Source organism: Hipposideros armiger, unplaced genomic scaffold, assembly GCF_001890085.2.
Source record: "Hipposideros armiger isolate ML-2016 unplaced genomic scaffold, ASM189008v1 scaffold_47, whole genome shotgun sequence".
NCBI classification, from domain to species: Eukaryota; Metazoa; Chordata; class Mammalia; order Chiroptera; family Hipposideridae; genus Hipposideros; species Hipposideros armiger.
Genome location: NW_017731397.1, coordinates 5,248,843 through 5,266,350, shown reverse-complemented (window position 1 = coordinate 5,266,350; position 17,508 = coordinate 5,248,843). Strand labels below are relative to the sequence as shown.

The 17,508-nt window shown below is 39.4% G+C and overlaps 1 protein-coding gene across 1 annotated transcript in view; it reads right to left on the bottom strand.

The window, feature by feature from the left end:
• Positions 1–17,508, bottom strand: part of ITPRID1 (ITPR interacting domain containing 1) — a 113,397-nt gene that overhangs the window by 59,949 nt on the left and 35,940 nt on the right. The window contains exons 5-9 of the mRNA XM_019639882.1: positions 14,977–15,028; positions 12,628–12,714; positions 10,404–10,606; positions 6,140–6,714; positions 3,238–3,295 (exon numbers count right to left, since the gene is read on the bottom strand). Of these exons, the coding sequence (XP_019495427.1) occupies positions 3,238–3,295; positions 6,140–6,714; positions 10,404–10,606; positions 12,628–12,714; positions 14,977–15,028 (975 nt within the window). The remainder of the gene's footprint in view (positions 1–3,237; positions 3,296–6,139; positions 6,715–10,403; positions 10,607–12,627; positions 12,715–14,976; positions 15,029–17,508) is intronic.

Genomic DNA, 17,508 nt, shown 5'->3' with positions numbered 1-17,508 from the left:
AACTGATAATGCCCTTCCCCTAAGCTACTAGATATGAAATATAAAATAGGGAATATAATCCCCATGCATGTTTAGTTCAAGAATTGGCTAGAGATTTGGTAGGTTTCAGACTTAGACTCAGAAATTCCCTCTCTGGCTCCCTCTCCTTTCTAAGTTTTTTCTCCTCACTTTCCATCTGGTGTCATGGCCCCAGACTGTCTTCTGATTCTTCTAGCTAATCAGGTTGCTAATTTCTATACATTTTTTAGAATGGTGTCAATTAGAGCCTGCTCTCAGGCTTTAAAAAACAGAAAACACATCCAGTGCCATTCCTTGTTTTCAAGTGTTGAAGCTTTCTCCAATATCTGCCTACCTTGGGTCACTCTCCAGTGCCTTTAGGTAGGAATTTTTAAAGTACTTTATCCAGAGTTTATTGTTACCTGTGGGAGGGTTGGCCTGTTAAGAGGTTACTTCGCCATTATCAGAAGCAAACTCAGACATTGTGTATTTCATATGAAAGCAGTGTTTACTCATTGGAAGTTATTCTCTTACACTGAAGCAGCATCTTCACATCCCTCGCTGAGAATATTCATTTCTGAGGATTTCTAAGGATTCTTTGTAGCCATAATTTTACTGGTAAGCATTTCTCCTGAATAGCCTCTGATTGTGAACTGCTAGATCTTGAGATAATTTTACTGTGTTCGCTGACTTTTATGAGGTGACAGGAAAGGCACGTCTTGTCCAATTTGAGTTAAATGAGATTCTTTTAGAAATTATGCCCTTAGTTTGTTAACACAGTGCTGAAGTGGACTTGTCTCTTTAATTCTTAGGTGAGCGCTTCCTACAGAACTGTCTGCAACTTCACCTACAATATGCAGAGGGTGCCAAAACAATGTAAACACATTTTAAGAAAGGAAAACTGTATTAAAATTATAATACTCAGTATATACTGCTAACAAAGTATGAATACAAGTCACGTTTGACTTCTGCAATTACAAGAGGTGCTCAAAATGGTTACCATCAGCGTCCAGACACTTCTGATTACAGCAAACTACTGCTTGAGCAATGTTGACCAACGTGTCCACTTATATACATTTTTTTGGTGCCCCTGCTATTTCACACAAATTCCTCAAGGCTTCTGGAATATGGATGATTGAGTTCCCTGCCTCCCTTTTTAATAGCACTGTTATATATTTCCTCCTTATATTTATGTTCCTTTGTCATTTCAGTGATAATTTTTCAAGGCTGAAGAGAGTATGGTATATTTATGGCCTGTGTACTATCTTTTATAAGAAGTAATTTTGCTCAAATTCATTTAGAAAAATGCTTAAATACACTTTTCTTCAGCTCATATTCAGAGTACTATGCATGAGTAGATGAAATATAGTTTTTAAAATGTCTTTTAACTAAGTTTTAAAGGTATTGAAGACTTTATCACATACCTTTACCTATTTGTGTGTATTATGTGCTTAAAACCATAATTAATTATCTCTCATGGTTCTATGGGTTGACTCAGCTCAGTTATGTGGCTGTCACTTGGATTTCCTCATGCAGTTGAAGTCAGATGGCATATTGACTGGAGTCCCCTGAAAGTTTGGCTGGGCTGGACTGGACATCCAGGATGGCTTATTCACACGGGAGCTCATTCAAGGCTGTCCACCAGAGAGCCTGCGTGTGGCATCCACATGTGGTTTGGGCTTTTCACAACAGGAGGGCTGGGTTTCTAGAGGGAATGTTGCAAGAGCAGGTATCTCAAGCCCCAGGAAGCAGCCAGGGGGGTTCAAGGCTATGCCCTGGAAGTACCACAGCATTACTTCCACGATATCTTATTGGTCAAAACAGTCTTTGTGCCTTCATCTTTTGAATGAAGTCACCTTTTAAATTTTGAGTAAAAAATTCATTCATATATATGTATATATGATTAGATTTGTAATTCATTCATATATATCAAGGTAATAATTTCCCACTTTCTCCATTAATTGAGCTAGCTTTACTTGAGTTTTTTTTTGTTTTTGTTTTGTTTTTTCAGTCCTACTTTTTCTTGGGTTAACAACACTGTTTTTGAAAGTAACAAAACCACATTTGCTTTAACTGTAATTCCGATTTTCTCCATTAGGCTAACCTTCACCCATTTTACTTTGCTCTTTAAATTTGAGGTTAAATGTAGATTAGTGCTTTTGCCTAACTTCCCAAATCATTTTTTGGGATGATTGCGGTAACTAACACGATATCAGCAGACCTCTTAATTGAATGTTAAGGAAGGCAGCTCCTATTGGCAAGGGGACCTCCAGCTCCATTGAGAAGCATTCAATTAAATGGAAAACAGATGCTTATTTTTGTCTTAGAAACCTCAATGCAGGTTATGTGGTAATTACTTCAAAGAGCAGGATAACAATTTATGTAATCAGCAGGACCCTATAATTACTAATGCATAATTTCTCAACAGCGTTTAGCAAAATGAGGCCCATACATACACTTTGTAATGAAAAAGATGTGTTTGACACCACACTAAATTAAATTTAAAATTTGCATATTTTCTTCCAGGAAATGCAGTGGCTTCATCTGCTTTATTTTGCTTCACTAATTCCTGCCTACTTTTAGCTCTGTTATAGGATTATGGAAATGCTGAATCACAATGATGACTGAATGGGGGCGTAAGAGCCAGAAGTAGAGAAAGACTCCCTTCTCTGTTGTCTAGGATAATACGAGATCATTCTAAGGGGTGATTTGGAAAGTTACATCTGGGCAACTTGTTTCCACTGAGAATTTGATACAAAGGTCATACAATCACTTAATTTAGAATGTAAGTGCTGGCAGAGAACATAAAAAATATCTCTTTATAACAGGTTAAAAAAAAAACAAAAACTGAGACCCAGTAAAATGATAATGACTTGTGCAACATTAAGCAGTTGGCAGGAGAAGTAAGAAAGTATTCACCCAGTTAGCCCCAGTCCTATGTGAAATCCATTCCACTGTACTGGTCAGATCACACAGAGTTAACGTTAGATAGACCACATACCACATTAGCCCCAGTGATATTGAACATTACCGCAGTATTTTGAAATGTAGATTTACACTTGCATCGCTAGTAGGTTTTTAATAGTAGTAGGTAGAAATGGTAATAGCAGCAGCAGTAGTAGATATGGCATCTCCTGGCAATAACTTGAGTTCTACATATTAAGAAGTTTGAGTAGCAGCTATTTACATTCCCTTTCTGAAAGACCATTGATGACACTGCACACCTTGATGAATTCTTACCTATAATTCCTGAAGCCAGGTCGAAAGGATTACCAGTCTCTTCTTCAAAGCTCTGGACCTGAGACATCAAAATGCATCCATCTCATTAGAAATGCTTTCATAACAAATTCACTTCATTAATCAACATGTAATGAGTGCCTACTGGCTACTGTTATGAGGATTAAACATGATTTCTGAACTCACACAGCTCACAGCCTGCTGCAGTCAGATGCATGTACGAGGCACTCAGATAAAGATTCAAAGAACTAGAGGAGCTCAGGACAGGGCAGGGCAAGGGGAAAATCACTTCTGGGTGGGAGGGAGAGATGCCCCACCTGGGACATGTGGCATTTTAACTAAATTTATTATTATTATTATTATTATTATTATTGTTGCTGTTGTTGTATATTTTTTTGCTTCCAAAGAGCACTAAGTATATTTGAAGAAAGCATGTTATTCCCCATATTTAATTTTAGCTCCCTAGGGAATGTATTTATGACTTTTTTGGTAAATTTATGGAGAGCAGCTCAGAAAATTCTTAGCTCAGTTGCTCTATAAAGCTTAGACAGTTCAAAGAAAATTTGATTTCCAAATTGATAGAGCAGAATTCATTTTTAAAATTCTGTTAAGAAAGTAATAAATACTATTTTAATAATGAGAATAAAATTATTGTTAAAACTAAATATGTCTTTAAAAATAATAATATTGCTTATTATAGAAATTTAATCAACATAAAAAGTTAAAAAGGGTAGGAAAATAGTTACTGTTAATATTTTAGAGCATATCTTTGCAGGTTTTAAAAAATACATTTATTCTGGATGTAGTTATGTAGTCAAATTTTTTCACTCAAAATTTTGATGGGGGACTTTTTTCCCATTTTATAAAATTTATTTGAGAGCACCATATGTAATGACTGCATAATAGGCCATGTTTTAAAGGTACATTAATTTACCTAATGATTTTCCCATGTTGGAATGTTTTCTAAATTTTGCAATTAGAAATAATGGTGAGATGAATGCCCTTGTATATAAATCTATTTCTATATGTCATATTATTTATTTGGGATTAATGTCTGAATATCGAAAGCTGAATCAGAGGACATAAGCATTTTGAACACTATAGTCTATATCATATAACCTTTAATCCAGAAATAAACAGAGGAACATGAAGATATAGCTCAGCAATATAATAAGAAATGTTTGTTCCCTCCTTTTAATCTTTTATCCCTTTTCTTCAAAGAAGTACTTTATACTTGTAATTAGACATATTTCTTAAGATTATTTTTATTGGTTTTGTAACTGAAACCAGTGTATACCATGTAAATATACAACTATAATAAGAAACATTTTTGCTGTGACTGTTATCATGGACAAAAATCCACTTAACACAATGTAAAGTATATATTTGTCTATTGAATAAAAGAACAAAAACAAAAACAAAAAGAAGTCCAAGCAATTTAAAATGGAAACCAGGTGTATTCCTGGGTTATTCTACTTGTGCCAAACCTAATCAATTAAAACAATTAAGAATAAAGAAATGGTTATAACTTTTTAAACATTTCCTACCTAATCAAGATGCCAATTGGTATTGTTTAATAATATGGGTAACATTTTTTTTTTTTAGCTGAGCCATCCTCCCACCTGTTGGCAGCTCAGCAGCTCAGCTCGGGCCGGGCATCGAACCGCTGTTGCTCAGAGCTCACACTCTTGCACAAGCTCTTAACCAACTGAGCCACTCGGACGGCCCTAGGGTAACATTTTTACATATGAGTTCTAGAACAGTATCCCTGTATGTAAGTGAGAGGGAAGGTTAATGATGTTTTATTGTGGATATAAAGAAGCACCCTATCTTGATTTGAGATTTACAACTGCAGAAGTTTCTTAAGTATTAAATTCTCTTAATATATTTGGGAATTTAAAAAAGACTGCTTTACTAAGCAAAATTAAATACAAAAATATATTGATTTTTGCATTAAAAAATCTATGCACAATTTCATTGGAATCATAATTTTGAGAACTAAGCGAAATATTGCCCAAATCAGCCTTTTTTAGGACTTTAGAGAAAACATCATGGATTGATTGGGAGGCAAAATTTGGCCAATCATAGTTGACATTCTGATAGCTAGATATTTAAGTACATTGGCTTATGTTTAAAATGCCATGTTAATCTGCCAACTTCACACATATTTTTCATTTCTTATAGCTGTGCTTTTAAATTGAAAAATGACTATTAAATCTGGAATTCAGTCCTGTTTAAGGTGCAACCTACACAAGCTTGCTTTGTTTACTCATCCACTGGTATTGAGTGAAACAAATATTTTCCCCCCAGTCTGTGTGATGAGGATGTAACATTTGAAATATACCTTTTAAGTAAACAAAATTTAAATAGTGAGTTTCTTTTCTATCTTTTTGAGGGCTCTCTCTGCATTACATGCACATATAGCCTCTCACACACAGTCTAGTTTTGGGAGGGGGTCAGAGCATGTCATACACACACACACTCACACAGTCTCTGTCATAGCAAGGTCTCCCTGCCTAAGTTATGAGGATACAGAGGAGGAGTTTCACTGAGTGGGAAGTAGCTGAACTGACCCCTCAAAGAAGGTGAAACATGGAAAGTTAGAGTGGGTAAAAGCACCTGAGAGGCATAACAAAACAGTGAGCAAAAGCAATTCAGAAATAACCTGTAGGTTCAGCTATGAACAAGGGATCGGAGCAAGCAAAGCCAGCTTCATACTGGTTTAGTTCTGACCGAAGCAACTAGAATGACCTTAAATGTCTTAGATGAAACATGAGTTTGAAACAATAAGACCTATTGCCAAGGGGTTAAAAGATGAAGAGGTTAAAATGAGCGCTGGAAAGCAAAAGATGCCTTGGTGAGGGTTATTCCTCTTAGAAGTTGACCACGTAGGTACAACACTCACCTCTTCCATTTCAAAGGAGTCTGGTGTTTTGCCCTCAAGATGAGACATGCTCTTGAGTTTGTTCGTCTGAATTGAGGTTTCTTTTCGCACTCTGTCCTTGAATGACCCTTCAGACACACAGGAAAGAGAAGCCTGCTTGGCTAGCATGGGTGAGTAAGGCCACTGCTTTTTCAGAAGAGCTCGGGAAGGATGACAAGGCATCAAGTCATCACAGGCTTGGAGAGACCAATGCTCTGCCAAAGGAGACAAATGACTTTGGTCATGGTTGTTTGTCCCAGCTGGTAACTCTGCTCCACGTTCCCCTGGTTCTGCAGAGGCGATGGAAAATTCCTCCCTCATCCCCAATGACTTCGGTGCTTCTGGACTACAGTTCCTTCTACTGGTCTGCTTTGAAGCTCTCCTGAAAAGTTCACCCATTCTTCTGTGATGCTCTTTGGTTCCACTTTCTGAGGATACTTGCACCCTTTCCCCTCCATCTTGCTCCTCAGCTTTGTTCTGCTGAATGTTAACATCGCTTAGCAAAGATGAGAAGGCAGTGGCCACGTGGTCCAGGATTTCCAGCTGTAGGAAACGGCCTGAGTAATATAAGAAACATACGATTTTTAGAATGGGTCTTTTTAATGAAACTGCACTAAGGCAGTCAACACTGAACAGGTCGATTAACATGTGATTTTCAAGGTGGGAAGGACTTGAAGCTCTTAAAACTCAAGTTTTTCTTAGTACATGCCATTGATTATCATGGAGGTGGTTCCCCTACATAATGAGGTATCACTGTGTTACAGGGAAAGGAAATGCCTTTTATATTTCATCAAATAGGCAGAACTATATAGATTCATATATGGCTATAGTTTTTATGTGTTAATCCATAAAATCAACAGGCAAAGATGCATCTTACTTTAATCTTGTAAATTAAACTGAATTTCAAAAAGTGAACCCAGCTCTTTCAGATGAGGTGAACTTGAATACTCTTGTACTGCTTTAGGCCATAGATCATCACCTCCATCATCTCCATCTATACTGTCACCTGAGAGTGTGGAATAATCACGGCATATGGGGTCAGAAGGCCTGGATTCAAATCCCAGGTAAACAAATCACTGGATGTGTGACTGCAAAGTAAATGAATTAATAGATATATGGTGCTTAGCCCTGTGCCAGGCACATTGTGAATGGTCAGTTTCTTCATCTGCAGAAAGACAGGTAATTACACCTTGTCTTAAGTATCTCGCACATCTGTTGTAAAAAGCACAATGTTATATAATATCAGTTGTTAAAATTATCAATGGGTAAGGCTCAGGAAGGAAAGATATCATCCTCAGTCTTCTAAGATGATCGTTAATGTGAAAATCCATTTGTCTTTCCAAACAAACATGCTTCTCAACTTGTAAGTCTTCCTGGATCATCTGGCCTCATTTAGGCAATATACGAGCATTGGCCTAATTAGCACAAGGGAGAGAACTAATGCAGTCAGGGCTGATCTCAGGACACATTGCCACTTTGAAAAAAAAAATAGTGAAACATATTTTTGGTATCTCCAGATAATAAAAACCATGAGAATGGAAACAGAACATTTTGTTTTCATGACACAGCCTTGTCTCAAGCCCAGGGGTAGCACAGAGGGTTGCCTAGCTCAGCAATGGGACAGGCCGCCTTGGTGGGTAAGGATGCTGCCTTCTGTTCTGCTGTTTGCACCATCACAGCAGTACTACTAACTCTTCCATGAGCATCTTTGTGCCTGTTTCCTTCACCTGAAAGGGGAAGATATTGACTATTCGCCCTTCTATTCCAAAACAAATGTGATGGGTTTCTCACAGCAGACTATGTATGATATTTGTTCAAGACCTAGAGGAACTGTTGGACTCTGGAAGTTTTCAGAAGCATTCTGACTACCCCACCGCCACCACCACCACCACCACCACCACCACCACCAAATTTATCTTTAGTTGAAACTAAATCCCTTTTGTCAGCCTAAGGGTATGATTGAATCGTAATACCACTTTTATTATTGTCTTAACATCCATCCTATAGCAGACTTTTATACTTAGACTGAGACGAAAACCTACCAATTTAATTGCTGCAGTCAATTCAGAGAACACATAGTGTGAAGTGTTGGATGAGTGGGTTTTAGTTTGTTTTGCCTTTGGGTACATGGAACAATGATTCTCATCCCCTGAAATTTGAACCTCTTGTATTGATTTTGAATGAGATAGCCTTTTCCTTTCTGTCTGTAGAACAACCAACTAATTTTATTATTCCTTGTTCCTCGTTTTACATTTAATCTTCTCAGCTTTCCTGAATCAAAAGTATACTGGCAAGTGTTGAGTAAGAATAGTTGCCATGCACTATTAGCACAGTGTTCCGTGTTATGTGTTAGAAGTAAGAGTAGACCCACAATCAGAGGGTTAGGGGCCAACTCCTGGTTCCTCTATGAACCATGTGTCAATTTCATTTGTAAAATGTTGACCTCACAGATCAGCTCAAACACTCCTGAGATACTGGTGTTATTATTTTCTCCAAATAAAGAATCAATTAAAGAACTTGCCATCTCCATGTGGCTTGGAGAAGAAGATGACAGCAGATATGATATTAATTCCTTCTAAAAGATAAAGAAACATCACATTGCAACACCTTCAGGTTTCCATGCCCTTATTTGAAAATCTCATCACTGAGATTTTTAAGACCCATTTCACCCACATGAAGACAGGGGAAATGAACTAAGATGAAAAATCTAAGAGATTTGTTTGAGAGAAACATTTTATCTCACTTTCTTTCAGTGCATTTATTTAAACAAACTTATGTCAGAAACAGAATTGTGGCATTTTCTTCGGTCCAGAGTTCTGCAAATTCCATCCCACGGAGGAGATGTTTTTCATTGCTCCTCCAACAGGGGTTCTGTATTTCGATGGCTTTGAAAACGCTGTATAACATCCCCTATAGGAGCCTGAGTGTGCATCTCAACATGTTAAACAAATCCTGCAGTAAACAAACCTGTTTAACTGCAAGGCATCTTTGCCCCAAATTATTTGAGCCCAGTACATATATCCCATGAACATCCTTAGTAATGTCCTAGAGAAAAGTGTTCCACTGACCAACAGCTGGGGAAAGACAGCACCAGGCATGATAACTAAGGGGTTTACACATAGGTCATCTACAGATCTGGAGATATGGCCGATTCATAACTACCACTTATACCTCATGGTGGAATAAGTAGTATTCTAAGCCCTATAGATGAGGAAATTCAGATTTCCCCTATCACTCACGATAAGCCTTGTCAGATCCGGGGTTTTCTGCCTCTTGGGTGTGTGGCTCTGGTACAGACTAGTGTTGTTCACCAGTATTGACAGCTTTCTTCCTTCTGGGACTATGGTGGGATAGCTTATTCTCTCTGCTTTGGAGTTAAGTGTGATCATGTGACTTATTTTGGACAATGAAACCTGAGCGTACCTGACATGTGAAAATTCTGAGCAGAAGGAGGTAAGAGTCAAGCATGGTTCTCCATTTCCACCTCTTCTCTGTCATTGCAACCAGTGATGTCCCAGGTGATGGGGCCAAGTTCATGAATGAGGACAGCATGGGGCAGATATCCCTTCCCCCAAACAGATGTACCAACTGGCAGTGGACATGTAGAGTGATCAAGATATCAACTCTTCCATTTTAAGCCACTGTGACACAGGGGTTGATTCTACTCCACACACCTTAGACCATCCCTCCTAACACTGGGGCTCATCTCCCCACTCAATGTGTCACTGCAGAACCAGCTCAAACTGGCCTTATGCTGTTTCTAACAAGACACTGAGTTGTTTTTCAGAGACAACAGAACAAAATAATAAGTCATGTGACCAAAGCATGTGCTGAGGAGAGAACTATGACCTCCAATAACACCTGGAACCACAGTCTCTCCACCCCACGGAACCAAAGCCCAGGTGACACTGGAACCTGAATGCTGGAGCCCGTTGTCCAGGAAGGTTGGGTGTGAAGCCTCTTACCATTTCTCACCATAAATGGCCAAGTTCCAAAGCCCCAATTGAAGTGCCCCTGCCAATGCTTTCACATACCAGCCTGTTCCCCTCAAGCCCTTATATCTTGCTTCAAACCCTGGATGGGGAGACAGATTTGCACTCTGCCTTTTGTCCCCTTGCCAGTTGACCTCTCGATAAGCTTTTTCTTTACTCAAAAGCCAGTGCATAGTAATGGCTTTTATTGCATGGGGCAGCGAGCGGAACAATCGCCGTTGCTAAAATTTGTATGTCACGTGGTCCTCACTTACCACACAAGTTAGGGTTCTCAATGTCCATTCGCTGCTTTTGAGCTTCAAGGAAAACATGGGTATTGATTCCTCTGGCTGCTGAGTCACAGCCCAGGAATCTGGCTGGGATTTGCGTGCAGGTATCTGGCTCATTAGCACCAAACCCCAGATCCAAGAGAAACTCCACTGGATCTTCTTCCCAAAATTCTAGCCATTCAGGAATGCTGCGGTAAAAAAAGATGTGAACATCTTTATCCAGTAACAGTTCACTTAACCAATGGCCAATTTTTTCGTAGTCACCTCAACCACCCAATGTTCCAGAAATTGAGTGAAAGAGGAATCTGAATAGACAAACAGATGTCATGTTTCCTAGAGCTCAGATACACTTACCTGAAGGACAGTCCATCACCCCCACTCAGTGACTGCTTGCCGGTACCTCACACGCAATACCAATGACTTGACTTCCCTGGCTTGCCGTTGCACAACAAGCAAATGTTAAATTAAATAGGGCAAGGAGACTGTGGACAGAAGCCAGGGGCAGTATACTGAAAACCACAATGAAAGGGTAGTTGACAGCAATATAAAACAGAAAAACAAAAAAACAAACAACAGTAGACTCAAAGAAGAATATTTTTAAAGAGTATCAGTCCAGGGAACCTCAGCTACACAAACTTGTTGAGGATATGCAGACTACAAGGACTGATGTTTACAAACAATGATTTGTAAGTCCTTAGGTAGGGTTAAAGTGTGTTCTGTATATTTATGAACTTGGCTCAGAAATAAGAAGTGCTTTCATCAAAATGTTTTACTTAGCTTTGGCACTTAAAACGATAACCTTCAGTTATTCAGCTCTGGCACTTAAAATGATAAATTACATTTATGTATATCAGCTCACTTCCCAACTACTGGACTTCTCCTCGGGGACTGTGCTATTTTGACCTTGTAGAACTCATGGACTCAACGGGAATCAGAACATTTGATGAGGTTTTTCTAGGTTTGCTCGGTTCTTTTGTTGGCCCTTACTTCACATGCGGCAATAAGGAGCTTATCTGAGATAGTTTGGATAATTTCACTTTTATAACGCCACCATTTAAATTGGATTAATTGCAATTCATTTATTTAGCCATTCATACATTAAACAACAGCCACCTATAGTCTCACTGGGCAGGTCCACTGACCAGACACCACCCACCATCCCTTTGTCACTTTCTAATGTGACATAGGGATCTGGTGTGTTGCTGATTTGTTGGAGGAAGAAAAGATCAGCCATGAGTCTTTATTAGAGGCCTAACTGGCTGGGCTTGGAAGTCTTTATCACTGAAAAGAACTAGAGAGCTGGGGTGCCAATCACTTGATACTTTAATATAAAAGCAGTTCAAATCATGAAAGATTTAATCTGTTGTCTTATTGACCTCGTTGTACAAATTTGCATCCTACCCATTTATACAATATTTATTGAACATGCGTCATGCTAGCACCCAAGGCACAAAACGGAACGAAGATGTGCTCCTGCCTTCCGCAGGCTCACAGTCTCACGGCCAAGGATGTGATGATTGACTGATTCATCATTAAACATATTTTCAGTACCAGTAACTATTTTTCAGTTATATTTAATTTTGCAAGGAAATGTGAATATTGTACCCATTAACAGTTCACTTAACCAAAAGCCATTTTTTCTAGTCATCGTAACATAAAATACACTCACCTTGTTAAAAAATTATATTATATAGGCTCTCTCTCCCCTTGGCCATTACCCCCACCAATTCTAACTCCCTTCCTGCTAAATTTATATGTATCCTTACAGACATTTTTCTAGGTAGTTACATACATGCTCTATAGGTTTCACGTTTGCTTTGTAAATAATAACATATTTTATGTATCTTTCAGCATCTTGTTTCGTTCCCTAAAAATATGACTAGAAGATCAAAAGTGAGTGTGTGTGTGTGTGTGTGTGTGTGTGTGTGTGTGTGTGTGTGTTTCTATTCCTTCCGTCACTGTATATAATTCCGTAAAGTGAGGAGCCAATAATTTATTTGGCCATTTCCCCACTGACAGATATTTAGCCTGTTTCCAATTTCACTGACTCTTTTACACTATTCTTGCAAGTTGGAGTTTAGATATCTTGTATTCTTTCTCTCATCCATCCATTCAACACAGATTTCTCAAGTGCCTGCTTATGATTTCATGAACTCCACTGTTGCATGGAATGATTTTCCTGGGTGCGAAGTGCCTGGAAGTCACATACCTTTGTGGCACACTTCCAGCAGAATGGCAAGAGTTGAAACTGGTCCCTCTGGATAGGATATGAGTTTCTGAAACCTGGTGCAGAGACCTGCAGTGGGGGAAGTGGGGGGATACCAAGGACGAGATGTGTCAATTTAGATGGTCCCCTGGGAGGTCATTGTGCATCCTGCCTTTCCAGAGTAAACATTTGCATTTCCTCTTCATTCCTAACCATCCCATAACGGCCACACCTTTGAAGAAGGGAGAGCATACAGCAGAGGCGCTGATCCTCTTTTCAGGAGTGTGTGTCACAGAAGGTGTGAGAATTTAAGTGTTAGGTGCCTGCTAGTGCTCATTATGAAGGTGACAGAATGTCTCGCTTTTGACAGATGGCAAATCATTGGGGAACCTTGCAGGAACACATCTTTGTGCTAGGCACTGACTTTCAGAAAGAAGTTCAAATTATGGGATGAAAGAGGGACAGGGGCAGCCCCTGAAGTGGCTGCATTAATTCTCATCATGGTGAAAGGTTTCAGATCATATGGTTAACAGCCTCTAAGTGCTGTCACCAGGTTGTGTGACTAACCAGACCCAACAGCAAGAAACTCCTTGACGGCTGCAAAGAGCAGTGTCACTCTACGCCTGCTTTGCAAGTCATTTGAAAGCTTTTCCAAACAGAATGGGACCCTGTTATAATATAGTTCATTTTTATACAGTTCAGCTATAACATAGCTGCATCTGGCCTCATCAAGTATAACAGCCAGTTGGCACAAAGCTGGCATTTATCAAAGAATACAGTGTCGATATCAGTTTTCCCAACAAGACCAAGTTATTCTACGTGGGCAGCTGAATTGGCCTTAGCTCTGTCCACCATTAGTAAGAATAGCTGGGCCCTGCCTCTTTATTCAATTGCTCTCTGTATCAAGGCCAAGAAAGTGCGTGTTTCTGAATAATAAACCCTCTGTTTTAAATTAGATGGAGAACAAACTGATGGTTGCCAGATGGGAGGGGGGTTGGGGGGTTGGGTGAAAAGGGGGTGGGTTAAGAAGTACAAATTGGTAGTTACAAAACAGTCACAGGGATGTAAAGTACAGATTAGGGAATATAGTCAACAATATTGTAATAACTACATATAGTGTCAGATGGGTACTAGACTTACTGGGGGTGGGGGTCACATTCTAAGTCATATAAATGTCAAACCACTATGCTGTACACTTAAAACTAATATGATATTGACTATCAACTGTAATTGAAAAACAAGTAAGTAAATAAATAAATGACACTTGGCTCTGGGAGCCTTGAACACAGGCAGAAGATAGCATTTCATTTATTGCTTCCTTTCAGTTTGTAGTAGGCCTGCCATCATTTCTGCTTCACTCAGCATTTGAGGGTGACACCTTGTTTTGTAATGTAAGCAGAGCTATCCAAAATTGCGCTAGCGTAGGATCTAGGAGAAACCATAGGTCATCGTGGTTCTAACCAAGCTACAGGAGCCCTAGAGGGTCACAGACCTTGGCTCTCATTTTCCTCTTCAACAAAATGAGATCGTTGCCTGAGAGATTTCTGTGGTCCCTTATGGCTCTGTGATTCTGTGAGCAGCAAAAACCAACTACTCGGTTAAGGAGGAAAAGCTATGACAAAGCAGCACTTCCAGGGTGAGTTGGTAGGAGTCGGACAGGTACAGTATTGAATGAATATTTGGTTTTCAATTAGCCGGAATTACCCTGAAGCATGAGAAGCAGGATTCCCAGCCTCAAAAAGCTCACGGTCTACTTCAGCGGTTCTCAAACTAGAGTATGCCTCGGCACCATCCCAAGGCCGTGCAGAATCACTGACTTTTGAACCCAACCTCCAGAATTGGCTGATTCCTGGTGTCTGGGGTGGGGCTCGGAAATCGGCAGTTCTATTAAGTTCTCAGGTGTCGTGAATGCTGCTCTGTGGGGCCATTCTGAGACCTAGTCTGTCCTCAAAGTAAGAGACAATTGCTACGCTCTACCTGACATTGAAAATTACATGTATTATTTTCCAACAAATGGCACGATGGTTAAAATATGGATGTAACTGTCTTATGAACAGGTCCTTACAAACAGTTGAATTATGGTAGAATGCCATGTATGCATAGGTTTAATTAAATCCCACCCTCCCATCCCGAGTCAGCATTTGTTGATTTAATTTGCTAACTCCTTTATGATATTTAAAGAAACTCTTATTTCTCTCAGGGCTAGTGAAAACGTTGTGGGCATGGAGGCCTAACCAGTGACAAGATCCCAAGATCCACATCCTCATTAGGACAGCTGCTCACTTCCATTTCGTTTGTGGAAGATGTGGCTGTGAAATATCAAAGCGAACTGACACTGATTCTGCCACCTACCTCTTGTAGTCCTGCACAGTCATTTGAACCGTTCCTTGCTCATGCACAAAAACTGCAACAAAAAAAGGGGGCAGGGGAGGAAATTAATGCCCTTTTCTCTCATGGAAGATTTCCCCCCCTTTAAATGAGCCCACATGGGATTACCTGCCACAGCTGAGGATTGTGTTGGCCTGTGATACAAGGCGTCTTGGTAGGGAACAAGACAGAATGCAATTAATGGCTAAAGTATGAGACACGCACTTGAAGAAGTGGGGTATTTGCTCAGTGAAAAGGGAAGCCAGTGGCCAATGAGGCAGTCAGCAAAGGTTTCATGGAGAGAGCAGCACTTGTCTTGGTTGTTTAAGAATGAGGAGAATTGAATGGTTGGAAAAGAGGTGTTACCATGAAAGAAGAGTGTTTCTAGCCAGTGCCAAACACAGTGACAGGGCTGGTCCCATCATTATCAGAGGGCATTTTGGAATTCTCTCTCATGGTACATAGGATGAGAAGCAAGGGGACAGGCGAGAAGAATACATGAAGGATCAGCGTTTATTTAACATCTTCCATTCATGTGTATCATCTAATCCTTATGACAACCTTATAATTTAGGACCTATTCTTATTTTTCAGACACGAAAAAATGAGACTCAACGGAAGTTGAGTAATGAGCCCATGACCACACATTCAAAAGTAGCCAATCCATTATCGTTACCTTTATTATTGATTATAGCAATAATGGTTACTATTTATTGTGCATCAGTTTTGTGGGAGGCAATGTGCTAAAGCCTGTTGCATGCACAATCTCTTTTAATTCTCACAACAAATCCATGAAATGGGTATTGTCAATCCCCACTTAATAGAGAGGCAAACTGAAGCTCAGGGAGATTAAATAAATTTCCCATGGCCCGTGGGACGCCACAGTTTATTTTTGTTGGATGCTGTTGTTTCTTTTCAAAATGCCATCATGCCAGCAGAATGTCTCATAGCTTATTTGAAAGCCAGAAAGAAGAGTTTATATGTATGTGTGAGGACATGGAAAACCATAAAAGGTTTTTGAGCAAACAAGTAAATGTGAGACAGATAATGCTAAAAGTCCATTTGCCTGGTGAGTGGTACTGAGGCCAGAATAGAAGAGCTAAATATTGAATGTCACAGAGGCCCATTCAGGGGCCATTGCGGTATCCAGAACCCATGTCGTGACATAACATTGCACACACATCTGCAGAAAGAAGTGTCCAGAACATGGGCACGTTCCTCAGAAGGTTCACTAGTCTTTTCATTTGTGGCTCTCCTAGGCGCAAACGTGTGACAGGCATAAAACCGGGATGAGTTTTCATCCTGCACTTCTAGGAAAATATAAGTTTTTCACCATAAGAAAAAGAATACAGGTTGGGAGAAATTTTGGAAAAACAAACCTGAATGATTGAAACGTACAAAAGAAGGCTGAAAATAATAAAGGCCCCCTTCAGTCTGGAGCCAAAGTTCTTGTTGGGAAAGGGTCTGTGACTAGATCTCAAAGTATCTGTACACTTCTCTCTGGATGCCAGATTTTTTTAGTGGACATAGGAATACCTATTGATGTCACTGTTATTTCAAAGGCTCAGTGTCCCTGCTAAACGGAAAAGGAATGCTGATCTAGAAAGGTAAAGACCAGAGGTATATTACTGAGGTACACTACTAGGGTTATATTACTGGGCTCTTATCTAAATCCAGAATACACAGCTACAATTTAAAGAGGTGGTGGGAGTACAGATACAGTAAATGTCTGCCCTACAAAACAAATGGAACCCTGTCACCACAACAGTTATACAGGGTAAAAAACATGAGTCTATGATAAAGGTTTAAAAATAGAGTTGAGATATAAATGGCCTCTGTGCTACCACTTCCAATCCACTCTCATAGCAGACATCACTAATCAATTACATCACTTTCTCACAGAACCTAGATTGGCTCTCAAAATCATCAGGAAAGCCACTAATAACTGATTGAATAAGATGAAGCTTATTTGTAATCCTTTGTTTAGAATAAGCTTAATGAGTGAGCTTTTGAGGAAAAACAGTAATTTCAGGGTACATATCTAAACTTTACAAAACGCTAACTTGAAGAAAATACATAACTGTTTCATAAAACATTCTGGGGAGCCACTGCCAATGATGGAATATTAGGCAAATGATCATTATTATGACACAAATGTGACATTTCTCAAATGTCCTATGTGACATCTGGTGACAAATATCATGTAAGTTAAAATATCTGACTCAAACCTACGTATCAAGTTTGAAATGAAGTTAGAACCAAAACTCCAGTCTTTTTTGCCCATATGTCAGTGGTTTTAAAACTTTGGGTTTTAGCAGAGAAATTATTTTGCAAAGTTCTAATAGATTAAATAGATAAAAAGGGAGCTGTTCTCCCACTTAGCTCTTCCTTCACACTGTGAGGCACCTCTAAGATTCAGGAAAGACCGAATCCTGAAAAATATTCCAAGTTTGAAAAATATCATTTGTTTAGTACCAAATCTCCCACCTAGGCAGGCATTACTAATCCACTGCAGCAC